We start from the raw sequence: 20,540 nt of genomic DNA, 5'->3' as shown, positions 1-20,540 counted from the left end.
CGACGACACAACCACTGCTCCATCATAGAGGCCTGGTGTGAGGAACAGAAGTGACGTTGCTAAAGAGTGTGGGATACCACAGAACACATCATGTTCCCTTGGAGTTTGAATTAAAAGGAGTTCACTGGAATTAATTTTCCATTCCAAAGTCAGCTCATTCTATCCCATCATTGGCATCACCTAGCATTATTAACTAATAACAAGAGGCAAATATTTTTGGTAAAAAAAAAAAGCAAAATTTTGGTATAAAAACTGAGTCAAGTTTGGGTTCAAAAGCGGTAAATAAAATATCGGTGTTATAGTGGTGAAAAATTGGATGAAAAGTGGTATATGAAAAGACATTTTGGTTTTAAAATTGTGAATATAATCCTAAATTTGATTTAAAAACTACACTTATTAGATAGAATTAACATTTTACTTCTAATAGCCCATTTATGTAGTTATCAGAGTATTAAGTTTATTTCTGTGTAAAGGACTCCATTTTTGCTTCTCCAATATTAACAGCAGAATTAATCAATTTTCCAGGAATTACATAACTCTCAGGATAATTCAGATATCAGAAGGTGTCGCGTCTGTGAATAAACCCTAAATTTCGTGTTTAAGAGTTAATTTCGGTTTTTGCATTTCACATTATTTTGTGACAAAACATGGTCAAAAAATGCATCTCACATCTTTCAAAAACATGAAAAATTAACACTACAATGTGTTTTTTGAAATTTAGTTTTCTCATCAAAAACGAAATATGCATGCCTCTACTAATAACATGCAGAAGTGATGTGAGCATTCATTTCTTCAAAATACGCTTCCTAGAAATAAACTAATTGACTGAGACCTTTTGCTCAATTTCTTGATGTCCTACCTTGAATCTCTTCCGAGCAAAACAGAAGCTGATTCCGACATGTCAATGTTCACAGACGCAATGAGAGTCTTCAAAGCATCTTCCAGGCAATCATCCCTAGACAAAAAGAAAAGCAATTTTAACTTTCACAAATGTAAAAATCTCACTTCTAATATTCATCCCTTTTACATAATGACCCCAATACTTTTCAACATAATGCTTTCAAAAATTGGTGTTATATCTCCGACTTGTCAGTGTTGTATTTCCCAAAATTCAACTTTTCAAAACTGTAATAATTTTGAATCCATGTTTATTTGCAGTGACAAAATTTTCAACTTAATCAAGATATAACTGCTTTGGACTTCAAAGAGTTTTGTTAATTAGAAAAAAAAACTAAAAAGAAAAACAAAGTTATGAAAATAATCTTGTAACATCCAGCAAGAAACTTGTAGCATTTTATTCCTTCTTTACAACATTAATGGCCAACTGAAAAAACAAAGTAAGAATACTTGCATATGAGAAATGATTCATGGATCCATGAATGAAGATATTTTCAAGAACTTTGGACAAATCTTCATACAATTCCAGATTTCCGCAATATTTTTCATCACACAAGTGGTGAAATGAATGAGAAACAAAAAAATTGCATGAAAAGGCAAATTTATGATATTTTGCAACTTACTGTGCACAAAATTGTGATCTGTATGTAACTTCAGCTACTCAAAACCTACCTTCCGACAAGAAACATTTTTCCTTGTTACTGCGATGGCAGAAACTTCATACGAATGCAGAACCACATTATTTTCTTCCTAGCAAAATTTTTTAAAGAGCTAAGGTTATTTCTGTTATTTTTACGTTGCTTTCTGCCACATTTGACTAATCACGATGATGAGGATGAGTGAAATTCACAAAGGGACACCCAAAGAACACCTATGTCCATGTGAGGACTCAAACCTTAAAACTTTGGTGACCAGATTGCAAATAGACTCCTTAACATGAAAAACAAATAAAACATACCAATACATAATACAGGGAAGGGGAAAAACTAGGAGATAGGGTATGTGACAAACATGGCAGCCATCTTGGATTGAAAAACTGGAAAGGTGGGATTGAGGAACATGAAAATGGACTAAAATTTCAAGAGAAGCACGTTGGTATGATTCACTTTTGTGTAATTTTAATCCTAAAGCAAGCAGGCTACGCCATCATACTCACATTTTTTTTATTTGTTAGTATACACAACAAAATACACAAATATTTTAATCCAATCTCATGTCTAGGACCTTACATATTGTGTGTGAAATGTTACACACGAAACACTAGCATGCACTTAGTATGTTTAATTCATGTTTCAGCATCCATATTTGTTTTAAATAAGTGTTTCTATACTTATGGATCAACCTATACAGTAGATGCATTCCTAAAATGGCTTCTTATGGACATGGAATACACGAGATTGTCAGTCAATTGGTTTTTGAAAATAAGTCTAAGCTGATGTACACTGACCTTGAAATTCTGGAAAAGTAATGGAAATTAACACATGGGTGAAAAGATCAGTGTATTTTGAAAATATATCCATGGATGAGCCTGGAAAGTCAGGGAAATCAATTCTTTTCAGTGCTTGCCAGGTATTGGGAATGACAGTAATTTCCATTTTTCTTCAACCAGCTTCCTGGTTATTTTTGCTCATACTTATTGAACTATGTTGAATTCTCTTGATTAGCAAAGCATTAATATTTAAAACTTGGTTATTAGCATGTTAAAGCACCACAGAATGGTCAGAAAACTCATTTTAAAATTAATATGAATAATCAGAAAATTCAGTGAATTTTGTTATGAGTGGGAACCCAGGCATTGGATATGAAATCACATTAGCTCTCTGAAATGGCTTGGTGGCACAAGAGGTTTGCAGCTCTATCACTGTACATTTCTGTTTGTTGCTCCATGGAAATTTACACTCTGGAATACTTAAATAGTTAATTTATAAATAAGGTAGTACATACTCTGCATTAGCTAAATCTGTCGCTAGCTTTTCCCATGACTCGTCTAGCATCTCTCCCTTAGGGTCGACTAGCTTCACCCCGTTGTCTGCTTCCGGATTATGAGAAGCAGTGATCATTACACCAATGGTAGCTGAAAGGTCAATAGCAATATCTGTAAACATTGTTCACTCACTGTTAAAAAGGGTGGATAACAATCATGATTTTTTTTATAAAAAAATTAAATCGATTTTTGAAATTTAAAATAAAACATGCTTAAAATAGCTTGTACGGTTTTTGGCACCATACATACATATATATATTTTTTATAAAAAGGCTTTTCTAGTAAACAGCCCTGTGAAACAGTTTGGTTAAAGCAGATAAAAAATATATGTAAATATACATTTTTCTGTTTCTGATACTGTATATATGAATCTACTATTGAAATGTTTGTTGAGTGTGTTAATGAAACCATGATAATTTCAGTAACTTTTCTTCCAGTGAAAATAAAACATTCTGGATGTACTACATAATTGTAACTTAAAATATTTTTATAGTTTTTGTAGCTGAATTTAGGCAATTCTTTTAATGATAGTTGCAAGTTTAATGATAATGACACTATTTAAGGTTTAACATGATTAGTATTTTGTGCATTTGTTTTACACAAAATGTTTGCGATTTTTGCTGAATTTTAAATCAAGAGAAATGTAAGTGTGTTTACAGTAGACATATTACATTTCACTTCGTATGAGCACCTCATCAGAACATATATTTTGTTTCCTTTCTTTTCCATTCTTACAGCCTAATAAACACCACTAGATGATTAGGGCCTCCTGATGGTGCAGTGGTAGCGTTGTAGCCTTCTAATCAAGAGGTCCCGGTTCACCCGGTGATGGCACATAGTGGTTCGGATCCCACTTTAAACTGTAGCCGATTAGCCTTAGTGTGCATAAAGTGGACTTAAAATACCAAATCAATTAAACAATCAAACCACTAAATGATTAAGAGACTAATGTACATTCACCAAAAGTGATTCTTATATCTACAAAATCCTCATGTACATTAATCTATAAAATATTTATATGAAGCAATTTAAATCCATGTTTTTTTAAAAAAATCACCCGATTTAAATCAATTCACCTTGCATTTAAAGTATGTGAATCATATCCAATTCAGCTGATACTGTCTGTAAAAAAAATGTATGATCTGTACCAAGAAGAGATCATACCCTAGATCTACATGGAAGAATCATTAAAATGGGAAAAACTAGATATCCCTACCACAAAAGATTAAAATAATTCTTACCTTTTTTGTACTTAGATCGGAGCACAGCTAAGAGACCCATCCTATACATGACATGATCAAGTGTGTCAGCTCTGTAAAATAAAAAAAAAGCAACATTAAAAATTCAGCAATGTGGATTATATGCTATACATTTTGATAAAAGTTTATGCTGATGAGCTATTTACTTCTTACTTATTCACAGTATTAAAGAAGATATAAAGTTTTATACAAAATGTTGCCCCAAATTTGCCAAAGTTCAGTTTCACAATCAGTGCCACCAGCTTAGTGGCTGAGCATGCTAAGTGGTTGACTTTTAATTCCACCACTGAAGAACTCAGGTTAAGAGTTCCAGTGTGGGCATATATGTTCTTTGCGAGTGCCTGCTCTTCAATTTCATCATCACGTATCCTCATTGTTGCAATTAGCCAAAAGTACAGTGCGGTCCAAAATAATATCCCCACTTGCTACTTCCCTTTGTAGATAAGGTTTAGCATAGTGGGGGAGGGGGTAATAAAATAACAAAAAATAAAACATGGGCCAGCAAAAGGGGGGGGGGGGGTATAATGCTACGAAGAAGGCAAGAGATATTTTAATACAACATGCAGTGCATTAGCATGAGGGGAGATTCCTCCATGTAGGAAGAGAGGAACTTCCTACAGTTCATTTATACTTATTTCGAGTTCTCTACTTTTTAGGAGTTTAATGCACGTTATAAAATTATGAGCACAATGTACGTGTAATTGACTAGATTAGCTACTGTCAAGAGTTGCCTGCTGTCCCTCCCTCCAGCAGAAGCTCAAGGATGTCAGAGGCTTGCTGAGGAACATCGGTGGTCATCCTACAGACACAGATGGGTGAGGAGTGAAAGAAGCAGTGAAGGGAAGGGGGGGTTGTGAAGATCTGCGCAGGGCGAGGAACCAGCAATAGTTTCCTCAATCAGCGAAGCCAACCCCAGCAAAATGGTACTAAACCAAGCACAGTTTGATTTTTGTTGGCACTTAGCACCCTCCATGTGACATAATGGTAAAATCTAGCATAATCTGCAAACGCCAGTCCCTGGGAGAGGGAAATCGAATTCAAAGGAATATGTTCTAGGAAATAAAAATATGTCCAAATATAATTTCTACTTCACCAGCTGACAAACGAAAGGGAGTATCCATCGACCCAGCAGTAAGCTTTCTTACAACCATGCCACGATCCATCTATATTTTCTTCATCTTGGCTGATTTAGTACGTCAGGAGCTTTTATGGTAGGGAATCGGTAGAAAGTTAGGGGTAAACAATTTTCTAAAACCTTTTTAAGTTCTATGTTGAACCCATTTTGTTTGTTGCGCCATTGCAAACAATTTTGTGGGAAAATTTACACTATTACATAACTGTTAAGAATAAGTAATGCAAGTTCAAAACTCTAGAAAAAAAACATAATTAATCCTAGCACAATTTAGAAACATTTAGCATAACTTCAGAGTTTAAGCAGCACTTATTATTATTGCCAATCCACATGACGACAGGGAGGGGGAAGCAAATCGAAATTCTTGCAAGATCTGAAATTTCGTCAGTTATTTTCGTCTGTTCTTATGGGTTCACATTTAAATATTTCATAGTTCAAAGTGAGAAGCAAGGGCCCCTTGCCATACCTTGAGCATGGGGCTGCAACTAACATTCTAAATACAAAGGATAGTACAAGCAATATAACAGGGTTTGTCCAATAAGTATTGGGATTGATTTTGTCCAGCCAATGGGGAGGGGTGGAGGGCTGTCTCTGTGGGTAGGATCGGTGTTGCGGGATGTCACGTGAGCTAGGAGACTCAGCTCATTTGCCTCCGAGCCTTTGGAGTGTGTAGGTCATGCCTGAAGTGAAAGTGTGTTTAGTACTTGCATCGAGAGTCAAGATGTAGAGAACCATTGAGCAGCATTGTGCCTTCAAATTTTGCGTTAAACTGAACAAATCTGCTACGGAGACTTTTGATATGATCTGTGAGGCTTACAAGGATGAAGCCACGCCCAGAACGCATTTTTGAGTGGCATAAGAAATTCAAAGATGGCCAGGAAGACGAACAATGCGTTGGATGTCCGACATCGATCTGAAATGCTGAAAATGTGGCCAAAGTGCGAGAACTTCTCAACAGTGATTGCCGGTTAAGTGTTAGCTTGATAGAACAGGAGTTAAATTTACTGAAATCCACTGTGCATTCAATTGTGGCTGATGATTTGCAAATGCGGAAGGAGTGCGCGAAGTTGGTGCTGAAGGTTTTGTCAGACGAGCAGAAGAAACACCATGTGACGATTTGTTGTGAACTGTTGGAATGATGGAGACCGATCCAAATCTTTTGGACAGAGTAATAACTGGTGACGAAATCTGGATTTTTGAGAACGATCCGGAGACCAAAAGGCAAAGTGCTGAGTAGCATACAAGCGCCTCTCCTCGACCAAAAAAGGCCCGCATGAGCAAATCAAGAGTGAAATCGATGCTCATGGTCTTTTTTTGACGCAAAAGGTGTGGTGCACAAGGAGTTTGTGCCTCCTGGACAAACAGTGAATGGGAAATTTTATTCAGAAGTGCTCGAATGTTTGAAGATTAGGGTCCACCGCATCCGAAGGGAGATCGCAGATTCCTGGCTGCTGCATCACGACAATGCACCCAGTCACACGTCGCTAATTGTGAGGGAGGCACTGGCCAAATACAATGTGGCAACACTGCCGCAAGCATCTTACAGTCCAAATATGGCACCCCCAACTTCTTTTTGTTCACTCGGATCAAAAGGAGCCTGGAAGGACATCATTTCGGGACAGCCTTGCGGTTGCAGACTTCCAGGGGCGTATGAAGAGTGAAAAAAGCACTGGCAGCAGTGTATTGATGCAGGAGGGTCATATTTTGAAGAATATTAACACACTGTACATATATCTTCAATAAATTTCTTTTTATGACTTCAGTCCCGATACTTATTGGACAAACCCTGCATGTGGATGTAATTGAATGCATTTTCCAAATCTTCCTCGGTTTCCCATAACTTCTTCCTACACTTCGAAAAAGCCACGAGTCGCCACTGATTAGCATCCCTGAAATCATGGAGGGGGGGTTATAACATCCTTCAATTTCCCCTAGTTTATAATATCCAATTCATCAGAACATAAGATATTTGAAATAATAAGGCATATCCCCTCTCTTCTCCTATCATATGGCCAAATTTCTCATTTCAAAATTCTCTTTCACGTTATGTTGTACAAAGATAGTCCATACAATAAGGATACTGAAGGCATTGGAACATTAAGTTTGAATTTGAATTACATGAACAAAGAGCTTGGTGTATGTTCTATCTACAGACCAACAAATGTCCTATGCACAAAACTTACATTACTCCAAGAGTTAATATCTGAAATATATCCACTTGTGGATAATACCTTTCTGCTAGGAGATGTAGTTTTCAATCTAGTTAGGTGGGTCAGGCTTAGGGCTCCCAGCATTAAAATAACACCCTTTAGTGCTTTCAAAACCTAATCATGTAACATCTGGTTTCGAATATGAAACCTGCTTTGAGGCTCAATGAGATGAGACAACCATAAACAAAGAATAGCTGCTGACTCGAAAGTGTAAATGATCATGAAAGCTACTTTATAATTCAAAATTTCCCTCGTAAATAATACTTGGTGACACTTTTAATTAATTTCTCCCAGCTTCAAGCTTATATTCACAGTTGTTTCCAGTATTCTAAAACACCTTCAAATTCTCCTATAAAACTTGCAAAAATCATTAAACATTTGGGACCATTAACATTAATATCTGCAATCCTGTAACTTGAAGGTAGCTCAAGTCAAGGCTTTTAATTTGTATATGAACCCCCCCTCCCCACTCTCTCTCTCTCTCTCTCTCTCTCTCTCTCTCTCTCTCTCTCTATATATATATATATATATATATATATATATATATATATATATATATATATATATATATATATATATGTCATCTGTTGTATGACCTTTTCTGGATGTTGTATTGGGGGAATAAACCACGTGGAATGATCTGATCACCTGACCTCAACTTTGTGAGCTTTGGTGCTTGCGAAATTTTGAAATCTAAGGTATATGTCCTGAAAATCTGGTATCTTGATCATCTCCAGAATACACTAACCACTGTAACCAATGCCCTGGATAGTTACAGAAAATTTAGAGCAGCAGAATTAAAACTTCTGGGGAAGTGTGTGGAGAATGATGGTGGTGGATATTTGGAGCAAGATATGTGGCATTTATCAGGTCTCACTTTGGCTATAGACTTTACGGGCACACACAGGCACATATCCAAGTGAGGGACTTAGGGGGCTCGAACTCCCTCCAAAAGTTTTCAGTTTACACTAGATAAAATGAAGTTTTTGTTTCTTGCGGTATGAAATAAATTAATGTGATGATAATATAAGGGGAGAAATAATTATCAAGGCAAGACTGAGAATGTTCTGTAACACTGTTATTGTTAATAGTGCGTATTCAAGGAGGGAATCAGGGGGTTCAAGCCCCCCCCCCCTCCTTTTCAGGATTCTTTTTCAGTTTATTGCATAAAATTAGGTTTTGTCTTCTTGAATAATGGGACGACAATTTAAGGTGAGAAATACTTATCATGACAAGGTGGAGAATGTTCCATAACCCTGTTGATAATATTGCACGTAAACTTTTCTTGTGCTTTCGGTGTTGTTGCAGAAAATTTGAGCACTATATAGAGACTTGTCAGCATTTGGAAGATGCACAGCAAAGGTAGCACCACACGTAGGGCGATTTGTTGTAATTTTTAATGTCTGGAAAGCGAGAGAGGGAACGTTCTTGAATAAGAGGAGTCCAATTACTGGCAATATTTACGAATCGTTTTATCTGTGGAACGTTCTAGAATATATTGAGGATATAAATACGCGACTACAATTTCCCGGTTGATCTGTACAACAGAATCGGTTAATGAGACTTCAGAGCTAAGTGTGACAATTCATACGGTCGATTAGTGATCAGTCAGTGTCCATTGGTAGCTTTATAAGATGTAGCGACTCAAAAATGAAAAGGACAAAATACTGTAAAGTAATGAAGTCTACTACTAGTTCCAGTTCGGGTCCAAACCTGAAGACATTGACGACAGCCGAACATCCGGAGTCTCAGTGTAGTGCTAGTTCAGACTGAGGACCGAAGGGATAGAAGGTCTCTCTATCTCTAAAGTGAATATTTCAGCAGTACCTGGTATTGGAGAGGTTCATTCAAAAAGCACAGATCAACTGAAAATCAAAGTTTTCAGTGATGCTTTAGTTCTGCCAGGACCAAATTTGGTGTATGCAGTCTGAGAATTTAAGCTGCGGTAGCTCAGTCGTTAGGGCATCTGTCTACCATGCGAGAGACCCGGGTTCGATCCCCAGCAGGTGAGAACCAGAATCTTTCCCACCCCCGTGTCTTATAAAGTAGGTACCTGGAGGAAACACTGGGTGAGTAAAGGCAGCCAGGGGCATGGTGATGATCACATCACCCCCATCTTCGGCCGTGATCAAGATAGTGTGTGGCCCTAACTCCACACCCCCTATATGCCTTCATGGCGTGGTGCAAAGTACAGAGAATCACTTTGCCTTTTTTCACCAATCCGAAAATTTCATGGTATAATAAAATACTTTTAATTTAAGTCTGGGTTCGACACACATTCAAACACTTAAAAATTACCTTATGCAAGCATGTGTGCTCCCCATGGAGACGGCATTCTCTGTTCATAGAAGCTACAGTAAGTGTCTTAGACTAGTGGGAATAAATGTAGAAGTAAATTGGAACCTTCCTGAAACTAAGCACAGTTCTCATTTCGAGAAACACCAATTTATTGGTAAAATAAGATGTTAGAGGTACCTTGCAAAGCCGTGATCAGTAGTAGAAAGCATTTAGGAATCTTATTTTAATGCTAAGAGGGCCCAAGTTCCTTTTGTTTTATTGCGATTTCATCATGCTACGAATGCAATTTTTACATGGTTCAATTTCGATGTACGTCTGTTAACACATACTGCGGAGTGTTTTGTTCAATATATGCTTTCGTAGTTAGGTTAGGCAGGTTAGGTTTGGTTCCCTTAGCATTAAAATACAGTTCCTAAATGCATTCTACTAAGGTTCCGATTTACTTCTACATTCATTCCCATGCTTCTACGATATTTACTGTCGCTTGTCGACGGAGAATATCTTGTCCATGAGAAGTTTTTGAAATAATTTTCAAGTTGAATATTTCAACATAAATAACTTTTTCGAGTCCAAACAGTGCTCATTACTTTAAGGAAGGTTCAAATTTCGGATGACAATGATTTCCAAAATTCTACTGTAATTAGTCTTTGTGGTAGGAGAAATCATAAAACAATCGGAACCGTTACCCTTCATTTTTACAGAAGAAACTACTTACGGAAATCACTTTCTGTATCATCGTTGAAGTTCGTGAATGTGTTTTCTTTCGCCGTGTAATATTTTTTAGCATGAAATCTTTTTTTTTCCTATAAAAATATCTCTCTCACACACAATTCCTGTTGCTTCCATACGTCAAGGATGGTATGTTTCCAAACATGCCTGTTTGTTGCAAGATTTTTTATTTTTCGAAAATTCAAACTATGCTTGTCTAACCTAACCGAACCTTACCGGAAATGGTTTCTGGGGCTAACGCCAATGGTTTGTGGGGCTAACGTGAATGGTTTGTGAGTCTAACGTGAATGGTTTGTGGGTCTAACGTGAATGGTTTATGGGGCTAACGTGAATGGTTTATGGGGCTAACGTGAATGGTTTGTGGGGCTAAGGTCAATGGTTTGTGGGGCTAACGCCAATAGTTTGTGATGCTAACAAGGTATTAGCATAATTTCAAATCCGAACACGAAATTAGATATTTTTGGGTGAAGAAGGTTGGAAACACTGCATACACACTCCAAATCGACAAAACACTGCCACAACGTGCATTGAACCAGTACGCTATCGCCACATTGTGCATTACAGAACTGGAAAAACAGTGAGTACTCGTAAATTTAAAAAATAGACATTATTTTCGTTAGAAATTCATATTACACCTAAATAAATGTTCTGCAATGTAGAATTGTACGTTAGCAATGTAAAAAAGTGCGAAAGAAATGGTAATGGTAAAAATCTGATATTCCCCGGACACCTATAACTTCTTCGTTTTGTCAATTTTTGACATTTGTACTTACCTATCTGCTTCGCGGAACATTCTTTAAGGTGTATTCACATTTTTGGTCCCAGAATCAGTGGGAAATTTAAACTAAAAAAAATATTTTTGTTTGAAATTTTTTAGTCCAAATTTCCCACAGATTCCAGGCTCCGCCCCTGGGGTAATTGACCTACCACCCCCAACCGCAGCCCCACCTCTGCTCCGCTCCCCTGCTTTATCTATAGAGTCCCTGGTAACATTATCGTATGAGGGAAACTGATTCCTTCAAATTTACAGGAGAAAGTACTTACGGAAATCATTTTCTTTAGCGTTGTGGAAGTTCCTGAATGTAGATTTGATCCATTTTAATGTGAATGCGTGTTGTTTTCTGCGAAAATCTCTGTCCGACATGCTGTTTCTGCTCCCGTCATTTGCTTTCTGCACGAGAGTGCAATGTTCCGTGTGTTAAGATGATGCAACCCCATAGCCAGTGTTTCAGCCTCGCCGTGTTTTCACTAGAACATGACATGTCGAGTATTTTTAATTTTTGTTTTAACTATGCTTGCCTAACCTAACCTTACGGAAAATAGTTTTTGGGGCTAACGTGAATGGTTTGTGAGGTTTGCCATAATGTGTTACAGATTCGAAACAACAAGTAACAGTAAGTACTCGTAAATCTAAGAAATAGACATTCATATGCATTATTTCACTTTAGGAAATGTTCCACATTCGAAAATAACACGTTAGCAATGCAAAGAAGTCCGAAATATATGATTCGTAGGTGTTTCCCTCCTACGATAATAGTACCATATAGCAGTATATAGAAGTGTAAAACCAGTGTCAAGGGGAACATCCCTAAAACACCGCAGTATGTGTAAACATACGTAAATCGAAATCGGACCACGTAAAAGTTGCATACGTAGCATGATGAAATCGCAATAAAACAAAAGGAAATTGGGCCAAGCTCGTTATTGCGTGCAACATTTGTAGAAACGAAGTTTCACATTCCTACAAGCTAAACTATCAAATATTCATAGTTCTAACATTGTCATATGTACTTACTTTTCACGGAATCCAGCTGTTCCATATTGAATATCATATCTAATATTTTTAGGGTGTTTGCTATGGGCTAGTTCGTTAGCTTTGCGTAACGAAGTCATTTTAACATAAATTGAACTTTATACCTAACACTGTACCAGCTGTCTGCTGTGCTCTTGCTCGAGAACTTAACACATGGCATACCAGTGTTACAAACTGAAACTAATAAATTTTGCATGTCTCTATTTATCATTCCATGGATAAATGTATGTTGAAACAATTATAAAGTGAGAATGGAATGGAGAAACATATGAAAATATTACATTTTATTTCACATTCATAAAACAGGCAAATTGCACAATAGAATCAATGATTCTCAATGTTCTAGGTATTTATGATATGATATTGCTATACTGATCAATCTATCTTATCGCACATAATTTGAGCAACCTTGCGTGCCGACGTGTGATGAGGAATGCATACGTTGTTAGGTTTGGTTCTATTAGCATAAATACACTGAAAATTTATTATTTATGCTAAGAAAATTAAACGTAGCCAGGCTAACCCTATGAGGCTAACCTAACAAATTAGACATTTAGCCTAACAGTAACAACATTTTTCCAGTGACGTCAGAACACACGGTTGTTCACTTGTTGTGCAATAAGGTGTCGCACAACACTTGAGAAACCTTGTGTTCTGACGTCATGGGAAAATGCTTTTTAGGCTAAATGCCTACGTTGTTAGGTTAGGCTTGTTATGTTTATTTCTCTTAGCCTAAATAATAATGTTTCATTGTATTTATGCTTATGGAACCTAACCTAACCTCGTAGGCATTCCTCGTCTGACGTCAAACACAAGGTAGCAAAAGTGTTGTGCGACAAGGCAGACCACCGATGTCGAATATCTAAGATCCAGCAATCAGTCTTCTACTGCAATACCAGCGGGAAAAGATTAATTTAAAATTAAAATGAAACAAACATTATGATTTGTTCTTCTGATTATATTACATATGCATCTTTAATTTTTCCTAGATGAAATTATATACTATATATACACCTCTTTTTAGGGAATAATTCATTTGAGGAAGTATCTTTAAATGTGATAAAATTGCATTAAAATTTCCTTTAAAACGACGAAATACCGACTACGAAGACGAGTAAGATTTTATAATGTGATTTTGTGAATGTGTTTTGTAATTTGTTTATGAGGTAGACACCCATTATATATAAAGGGTTCATATTGTCGGAAGCTTGGAATGAGACTGTACAGTAAGACATTGCGAGAAGTGCTGGATAAATGGCCAGGGAAACAACGGTTTGGAATTTATAGATTTTTGCCGTTGTTTTTTATCCTTGGAGCAGCGTTAGAGTTTTCGATGATTAACTGGCATGTTGGTGAAGTAAATTTCTATCGTACTTACAAAAGAAACCAAGCTCGTAAATTAGCCGAAGCAACACTTGAACAGCAGAGGCATTAAGCTTGGTGTACGTAGATCAAATTGAGTTACTATGCCGGCAGGTGTATCATGGACACAATATTTGAAGTTTACAACAGCAGCATTACTGTCAATGATGATAGGAGCGCAAGTTGTGCATGTGTACTACAGGCCTTTGGAAGATCTTGACAGAATTGTAGAGAAAGAGTTAGAGAACTTGAAGAAACAAAAAAGTGCTAGAGTGTAATGCGGTGATAAAGTGATTTTTAGTTTATATATTCTGTAAATTAGTCAACTTTACAAATGAATTTATGTAAAATATAACATTTTCTTTGATTTACCTGTTTCGAATCAGGGTAAAATTTTCGTATCCCCAAAACGTATTTCTTCAATTTTACAGGAGAAAGTACTTACCGAAATGGGTTTATTTATACTTTAGGAAGGTCTTGAAAGTTTGTTTTCGCCTCGTTGAAATTTTTTTGCTGGTAAATCATGTAATTTTCGACATTAATGACACTCCGATGCACGAAAGCTGTCCCCTTGATGTCCGTCTACTACGTGAACCAAATATTTGCGAGCATTTCATGACGTAACAACCGGTCAGTTTTTCCAAATACGCGGTTTTGTAACTGTGTAACAGTTCTAGAACGTAAATAAACGTGAGTTACTGTTCATCATTTCTGATTACGAACTTGCGACAACATGACGTGCACAGGATCAGTGGCGTGCACAATGTGAGGTTGATGGGGTTATAAACCCCCCCCCCCCCACCTTTCGCCCAATATCTCTAAGGCTATTCATGAATGGTTCGTGGGGCTATTTATGAATGGTTCGTGAGGCTATCTGTGAATGGTTTGTGGGGCTATATATGAATGGTTCGTGGGGCTATCCGTGAATGGTTCGTGGGGCTATCCGTGAATGGTTCGTGGGGTTTTTGAACCCGAAAAAAATTTCTAATGTTTAAAAACAAATTTAACTATATTTCCTAACCCAACAGAACCTAACCTAACCTTGCCGTGCATGGTTCGTGGGGCTATTTATGAATGGTTTGTGGGTCTATCCGTGCATGGTTCGTGGAGTTTTCGAACCTGGAAAAAAATACAAAATCAGTAACACGAAAGTAGGTACTTTTCTATGAAGAAGGTTGCAACACTGCATAACCACTGATCATGGACTACGCTAGTCAAGATTTCTCCGCCATATCACGTGTAACGCAAGCAAAAGCGAACAAAATAAAATTACTCGATATTTCGAAAATTGAGATTATTTGCGTGCAAAAAACGAAACACGAACTTGGAGAACCCTTAGGAATGCAGAATACGTAATTATCAATGTGAAAAATACGAAAATCAGGGAATTAGAGACGTTTGGTGGTTACTGAAATTTTAATCGAATCAGAACACCACCATTTACTCCTAAAATTCCAACCGATACCTGTATAATTCCACTTTCCACATAGATTTATGCAGCACTTTAAGTCCTGCCTTTGATCTTGTCATATGCTTTGAAGCTTTTAAAACTTCATTCCATGTTACATTGGTCCTTGAGGTCTGGGTAACGCAACTATAGCCCAAGTTCCTATTGTTTAATTCCGAATTTATCATGGTGCACAGGTATTTATTTACATGGTTCAATTTCTAATTATTGTCAGTTAACACATACTTCAGTGTCTTGGAGATTATTTACTGGACGTTTTCTGGATAATTATTTTTCCCTTCCATATACTCCTAATGATTCTTTGTTTGCAAGCTGATTTGCTTTCTGTTGTCTTGGATGGATACTGCTTCTGCAATCTACTTCATGTGCATGGGGTGCGAAGGGACATTCTGTTGTAGGTAAGTGGGTCAGGTTTAGGGCTATTGGCATTCAAATAACTCCTCTAATGGTTTAAAACACCTGATGTATAATATCTGAGTCGAGCTAGAAAACCCCCCTTGGAGCTTCACATGGAAATCTGCAAAAACTTGCCGAGTCGACTGGAAACTATGAACAGATGCTTGGGTAAGCTATATTTCAAATCATACTTTCTTTGGTAACTGTACTGTTCGCAATTCCAAATGGAAGCTGGAAAATGACGAATCAGCAATCAGCTGAAATCTGACGTTTTCATGTCACAAGGCACCGAAAATTACTGGTGGGACGAAACAAGTGAGCAGCGGATACACAGCATGTTGCCAAATGTACTGTAAAACTGGAGAGAGAGAGTTGATCAGTGCCGTTACTGTCTAAAAGTTGTACACTCCTGTTCAGATAAAGTGGCACATACTACAACTGTCCATCCTTACAAAATGTGCCACTTATGTGAACAGGAGTGTACAATGGTACACAAAGTATGGAAAATTAGTACACAAAACACTCAAACACTGCACAAACAAGCTAATAAAAACAGCTGACAAAAACAAAGGTACACTTGGCAACATTATAACGGGAGAGCGATGTTATCCCCACATAGTTTATTTCACAAACGGAGGTGGTTGCATTCATATTTTGGATGCGTGCAACTTACTCAGTATCATATATAAGCATAAAATCAAAATTTGTTATTTACTTACATACAGTGAGTATGTACTTGTCACAGACAACGTTTAGGTTTTTACGTGGACAGATTGAATGCTAGGATAACAAATGACTAAAACAGGACTATTCCCACATTTTAAAATCATTTAAAACTCATATAAAAACTTTTAAAACCAGTGTTACTATCCTATCAATTCACATGTTGACTGGAACTGGTGATGGTCTTTTTAAGAACACCGAAATGTTACGGTTAGCACCGAGTTGGGGTAAAAGCCTTTTCTGCATTTTTTTCCCGTAAAGTGTTTATAATCAAGGAAAATACATTAGTTTGCAGGATTTTTCTTATTCCACACCATTACACTCCTAGTGTAAAATGACATTTCTAAATATAAAATACAGCTTTCGACATGGAAGTCATAGTTAGACATGTAATTAGCCAGCATTTTTGGGCAGTTTTTTCTCGTGTGTTATCCTCATAATTCAGTGGGCCTGAAGGCAGAGGTTGTTTCCGATCTACGGTGACGATTTCAAACCACACGTACCTTAAGAGAAACCATGTCGCCACCATCGAGAGTGCTCTATTTGGTGGCCCTGCACTTGGCAATTGCCCGACAGCGAAGTTTCCACTGTAGGAGACTGGCACGAAGTGTAGTCATGTCCAGCCCCAACCACTCCTCCAGACTGGCTTTCCATAGCCCTTCAATGGTGCAGTCTCCTCTGAGACAAGACTCGTTTCAGTAGGCCAAAGGCACAAAAGTCCATCGGTGAGGCATCAGGTGACTTCACTGGAATGTCTTTGAAAGGAATGGCACTAATTCCATTTTCTTCTGCCATTTGTTGGAGGAAGAGTTGGGTTGAGCGAGATGTGTGACTTGACGCCTTGTCTTGATGCACCCATACACAATTCTGGTCCCTCCTGTAGAGATGGGGAATGTCATGGCAATAAACGGGTGTCAGGACATAGCCTGATAACAATCGGAATTAACCTTCGTATTTTTGGCAACACGATGTATGGTCAGCTTGCCATTGTACGAGTATCAAGCAATGATCAAGGAACCTGTGCCAAAACTTTCCTTCCATTCAGTGAACCATCTTTGAAAGTCCCTCGCATCTGTTGATCGATAAGAAATTGCACGTGGCTTGTGACAGTCAACAAGATAAACATATGCCCCTTCCAGTGTAACAAAGAACTTCTACTTTTCATATGACAGGTGTCACTCATAAAGCTTTCAACAGTTGGTGCGATGTTCCTGGATGTGTTTCGGCAAGAGCTTATGAACACGCCTCTTGCGTCGCTTTTCCAAACCCAAATCGCAGTTAATGATGGTGGGCACAGTCTTCAGTGATGTTTGTAGCCAGTTTGCGATACTTCTCTGTGTGGCTGGATTCTCCCTGATGACCAGCGCCCTGACATTCTGAATTGTAGCTGGTGTGCGGATAGTGGCAGGCCGGGGGTTGGTTTGGTTCTGCCCCACAGGAATAATCCCACGCCTCGCCTTACCTGCCCCTTTCAACACCCATGATATGCCATTTTCGGACACAGTGAATCCACGCTCCTTGCACAGTTTTATTAGGCACTTTAACTGTAGTTTTCGTCAGAAAGTGCAGTTATGTTATCCTCTCAATGTGCACTGATTTTCGGCGACATTCTTCCCGATATGCAATGACCACACCTATCACGCACAGTCAACGATCCAATGTGCCCACACGACTGGCAGCTTCGTTCTCTTCCCGCTTGGTGGTGCTGCCCATGGTGTGCAATTTTGTCACCATAGTTCAAAAACAACCTCTGATCACATCACCCCCACTCACGACCGGATCAAGAAAGTGTGGGGCATTACCCCCACATCCCCTATACGCCTTCATGGCATGGTGCTAAGCATAGGGGAACACTTTACCTCTGTATTTATATTCGCACAACATATACAAATTCTCAAAACTAGAGCAGTTTTTGTATATAATTTCATCTTTTAATTGGCTCTAATAGTATGATCTAATTTACAATGTTTGAATTTGACATTGAACATGCACATAATCCCCCCCCCCCCATTCTTTCTTGAACAAAATCTAAAATTTAAAACCTAGTATGAAAGAACATTATATTTTTCAGTACAAAATACGAGGATCAGTAAAAAAGTAACATTACATTTTGTTGGAAAGACACATTTATGATGAACTTGGCTGGAAACCCTGCTTCACAGTTCTGTTGAAAAGGTGGAGTAAATGTTTCACCTTGGCTATTAGGGATGAGACATATTTAGTGGTGAACATGTCACGTCAGTTGGAGAGGTGTCCAAACTGGAAGTGCACACAGTAACTTGTTTTCTATGGCATGCAAGTAATCTCTTCTGAGATTACTTATGTGAAATTTAGAAATTTTGTATTTCCACGTTGCACAATTTAATGGTTAAATCCTATTAATTTCGAATATCCTCTGTCTTCAGAGGAGCCTCACCCTTAGTAAATGAACATAACCATTAAATTGTGCAACGTGGAAATGCAAAATTTCACGTAAGTAATTTTAAACCGACCGCATCCATCTTGAATCTTCTAAGATTTTTTGCCAATAGCATGAAATGTGTGTTGATAAAGCAATTTCATGCCAGGCAATCGCATGTGCTTTTTTCAAGAATGGCTATAGATATTCAGAATGATTGCCATCAAGGAAGGTTGTCAAGTCCAACAAGGGACAATGTTGAACATGTTAATGAACTGATTCATAGTCCAAACCTCATGTACTGTGATCTTCATGTCTTTGGGCCTATGAAAGAAGAATGGTTATCAAAAGGTAGAAAGGAAATTCTTCGAAGATGGTATGGAGAAGCTCATTTCACACTGAACAGACTTTGTGATTATGTAGAAATGTTTGGTAGTGTAGACTCATGTAAATACAATTGATTGATTGAGTTTGTGTTTTAAGTCCACTTTATACACAGTAAGGTGAATCAGGACTGAATCTACAGTTTAAAGTGGGATCCGAACCACTATGTGCCTCCAGTGGCGCAACCTTGGACGGAAATGAGTTCAATGTGGGGGGGGCAAACATTGACAGCCAAATTACCTGCAGGGGGCAATTACCACCCACAACTTCAAATTTCATGCAAATAAGAACACTATTTGTAAAATTTCCTTGCTCGCTTCACTCGCAATGCCTTCTTTTCCTGGTATTATCAAGTTCAGAAACGTAGTTAGGGGCGGTGAATAATCTAAATGAAAATAAGTTGTAAAATTGATTCACTGATTTGTGGTTTTAAGTCCACTTTACACACAGAAAGCTAATCCAGACTGGACCTACAGTTTAAAATGAGATCCAAACCACTGTGCAATGTGCCTCCACCCGGGTATCGAACCTGTGACCCCTTGATCGCAAGGTGACGATGTTACCACTACACCATTGAGGAGGCACAAAAGTTGTAAGAGAATGCATTGGCATCCCTTGAAATTATTTGCACCGTATTAAATCAATATTGATTTCAGCCTGGAAAAATATTAGATCCAAAAATTTTCTTGCTCGTTATACAGCGTGTTTCAAAAAGAATATACGTATTTCGCATGCATATATTTATTAAACTTTAAGACATACGAAGATGAAACTTGACACACACACTTACAAACCTCTCAAGTTAAGATTACAGATGTTCAATATGTCCTCCAGCAGTGACACAAACAATATCACATCGATACTCAAATTCCTCCCATACTCGGGCAAGCATGTCCTTCGTCACAGATGTTACGGCAGTACGGATCCGGTTCTTCAACTCTTCCAGGTTCTGTGGGAGTGGTGGTACATAAACATTGTCTTTAATGAAACCCCACAGGAAGAAGTCACAGGGTGTCAAATCCAGTGACCGTGGAGCCCAGCTGATACATGCTAAGTTGCCAGCTCCTTGACGACCAATCCAACGGTTCGGTAGAGTTTCATTCAGATAATCACGCACTTGGCGACTCCAATGAGGGGGTGCCCCGTCTAGTTGAAAAATGAAGTTGTCTTCGTGCAGCCTCGGAAACAACCAGTTTTGTAACATAGAGAGATACTGCTGACCGTTAACCATGTTTCCATCAAAGAAGAATGGGCCGTAAACAGATGATCGGGATATAGCGCAAAACACATTCACTTTGGGCGAATCTCCTACATGTTCAATGAATGCATGTGGGTTCTGTAGGCCCCAAATGCGAACATTATGTTTGTTTACCTGACCACTGACATGAAACGCAGCTTCATCACTAAACACGATGCATTGTGCGAAAGTGTTGTCATTGTCAATAGCATCAAGAATCTCGTTACAAAATGCCACACGTTTGCGTTTG

General features: G+C 38.0%; 3 protein-coding genes across 3 annotated transcripts in view; 2 read left to right on the top strand and 1 right to left on the bottom strand.

The window, feature by feature from the left end:
- nst (phosphoglucomutase 3-like protein nst) overlaps nt 1–12,487 on the bottom strand; it is a 30,042-nt gene extending 17,555 nt beyond the window's left edge. The window contains exons 1-4 of the mRNA XM_083114953.1: nt 12,305–12,487; nt 4,123–4,193; nt 2,842–2,971; nt 860–955 (exon numbers count right to left, since the gene is read on the bottom strand). Of these exons, the coding sequence (XP_082971079.1) occupies nt 860–955; nt 2,842–2,971; nt 4,123–4,193; nt 12,305–12,402 (395 nt within the window). The 5' untranslated portion in view covers nt 12,403–12,487. The remainder of the gene's footprint in view (nt 1–859; nt 956–2,841; nt 2,972–4,122; nt 4,194–12,304) is intronic.
- A 904-nt stretch (nt 12,488–13,391) lies between these two features.
- Nucleotides 13,392–13,757, top strand: sloth1 (sloth 1). Its single transcript, XM_083114372.1, has one exon. It carries the CDS (start codon nt 13,536–13,538, stop codon nt 13,755–13,757), a length of 222 nt encoding a protein of 73 aa, XP_082970498.1. The 5' UTR covers nt 13,392–13,535.
- Nucleotides 13,758–13,788: 31 nt separating this feature from the next.
- On the top strand, nt 13,789–14,051 carry sloth2 (ubiquinol-cytochrome c reductase complex assembly factor 6 sloth 2). Its single transcript, XM_083114373.1, has one exon. It carries the CDS (start codon nt 13,789–13,791, stop codon nt 13,960–13,962), a length of 174 nt encoding a protein of 57 aa, XP_082970499.1. The 3' UTR covers nt 13,963–14,051.
- The last annotated feature ends 6,489 nt before the right edge of the window (nt 14,052–20,540 follow it).

This window comes from Lepisma saccharinum, chromosome 29, assembly GCF_977018435.1.
Source record: "Lepisma saccharinum chromosome 29, izLepSacc3.1, whole genome shotgun sequence".
NCBI classification, from domain to species: Eukaryota; Metazoa; Arthropoda; class Insecta; order Zygentoma; family Lepismatidae; genus Lepisma; species Lepisma saccharinum.
This window is presented reverse-complemented; position numbering and strand designations above follow the sequence as displayed.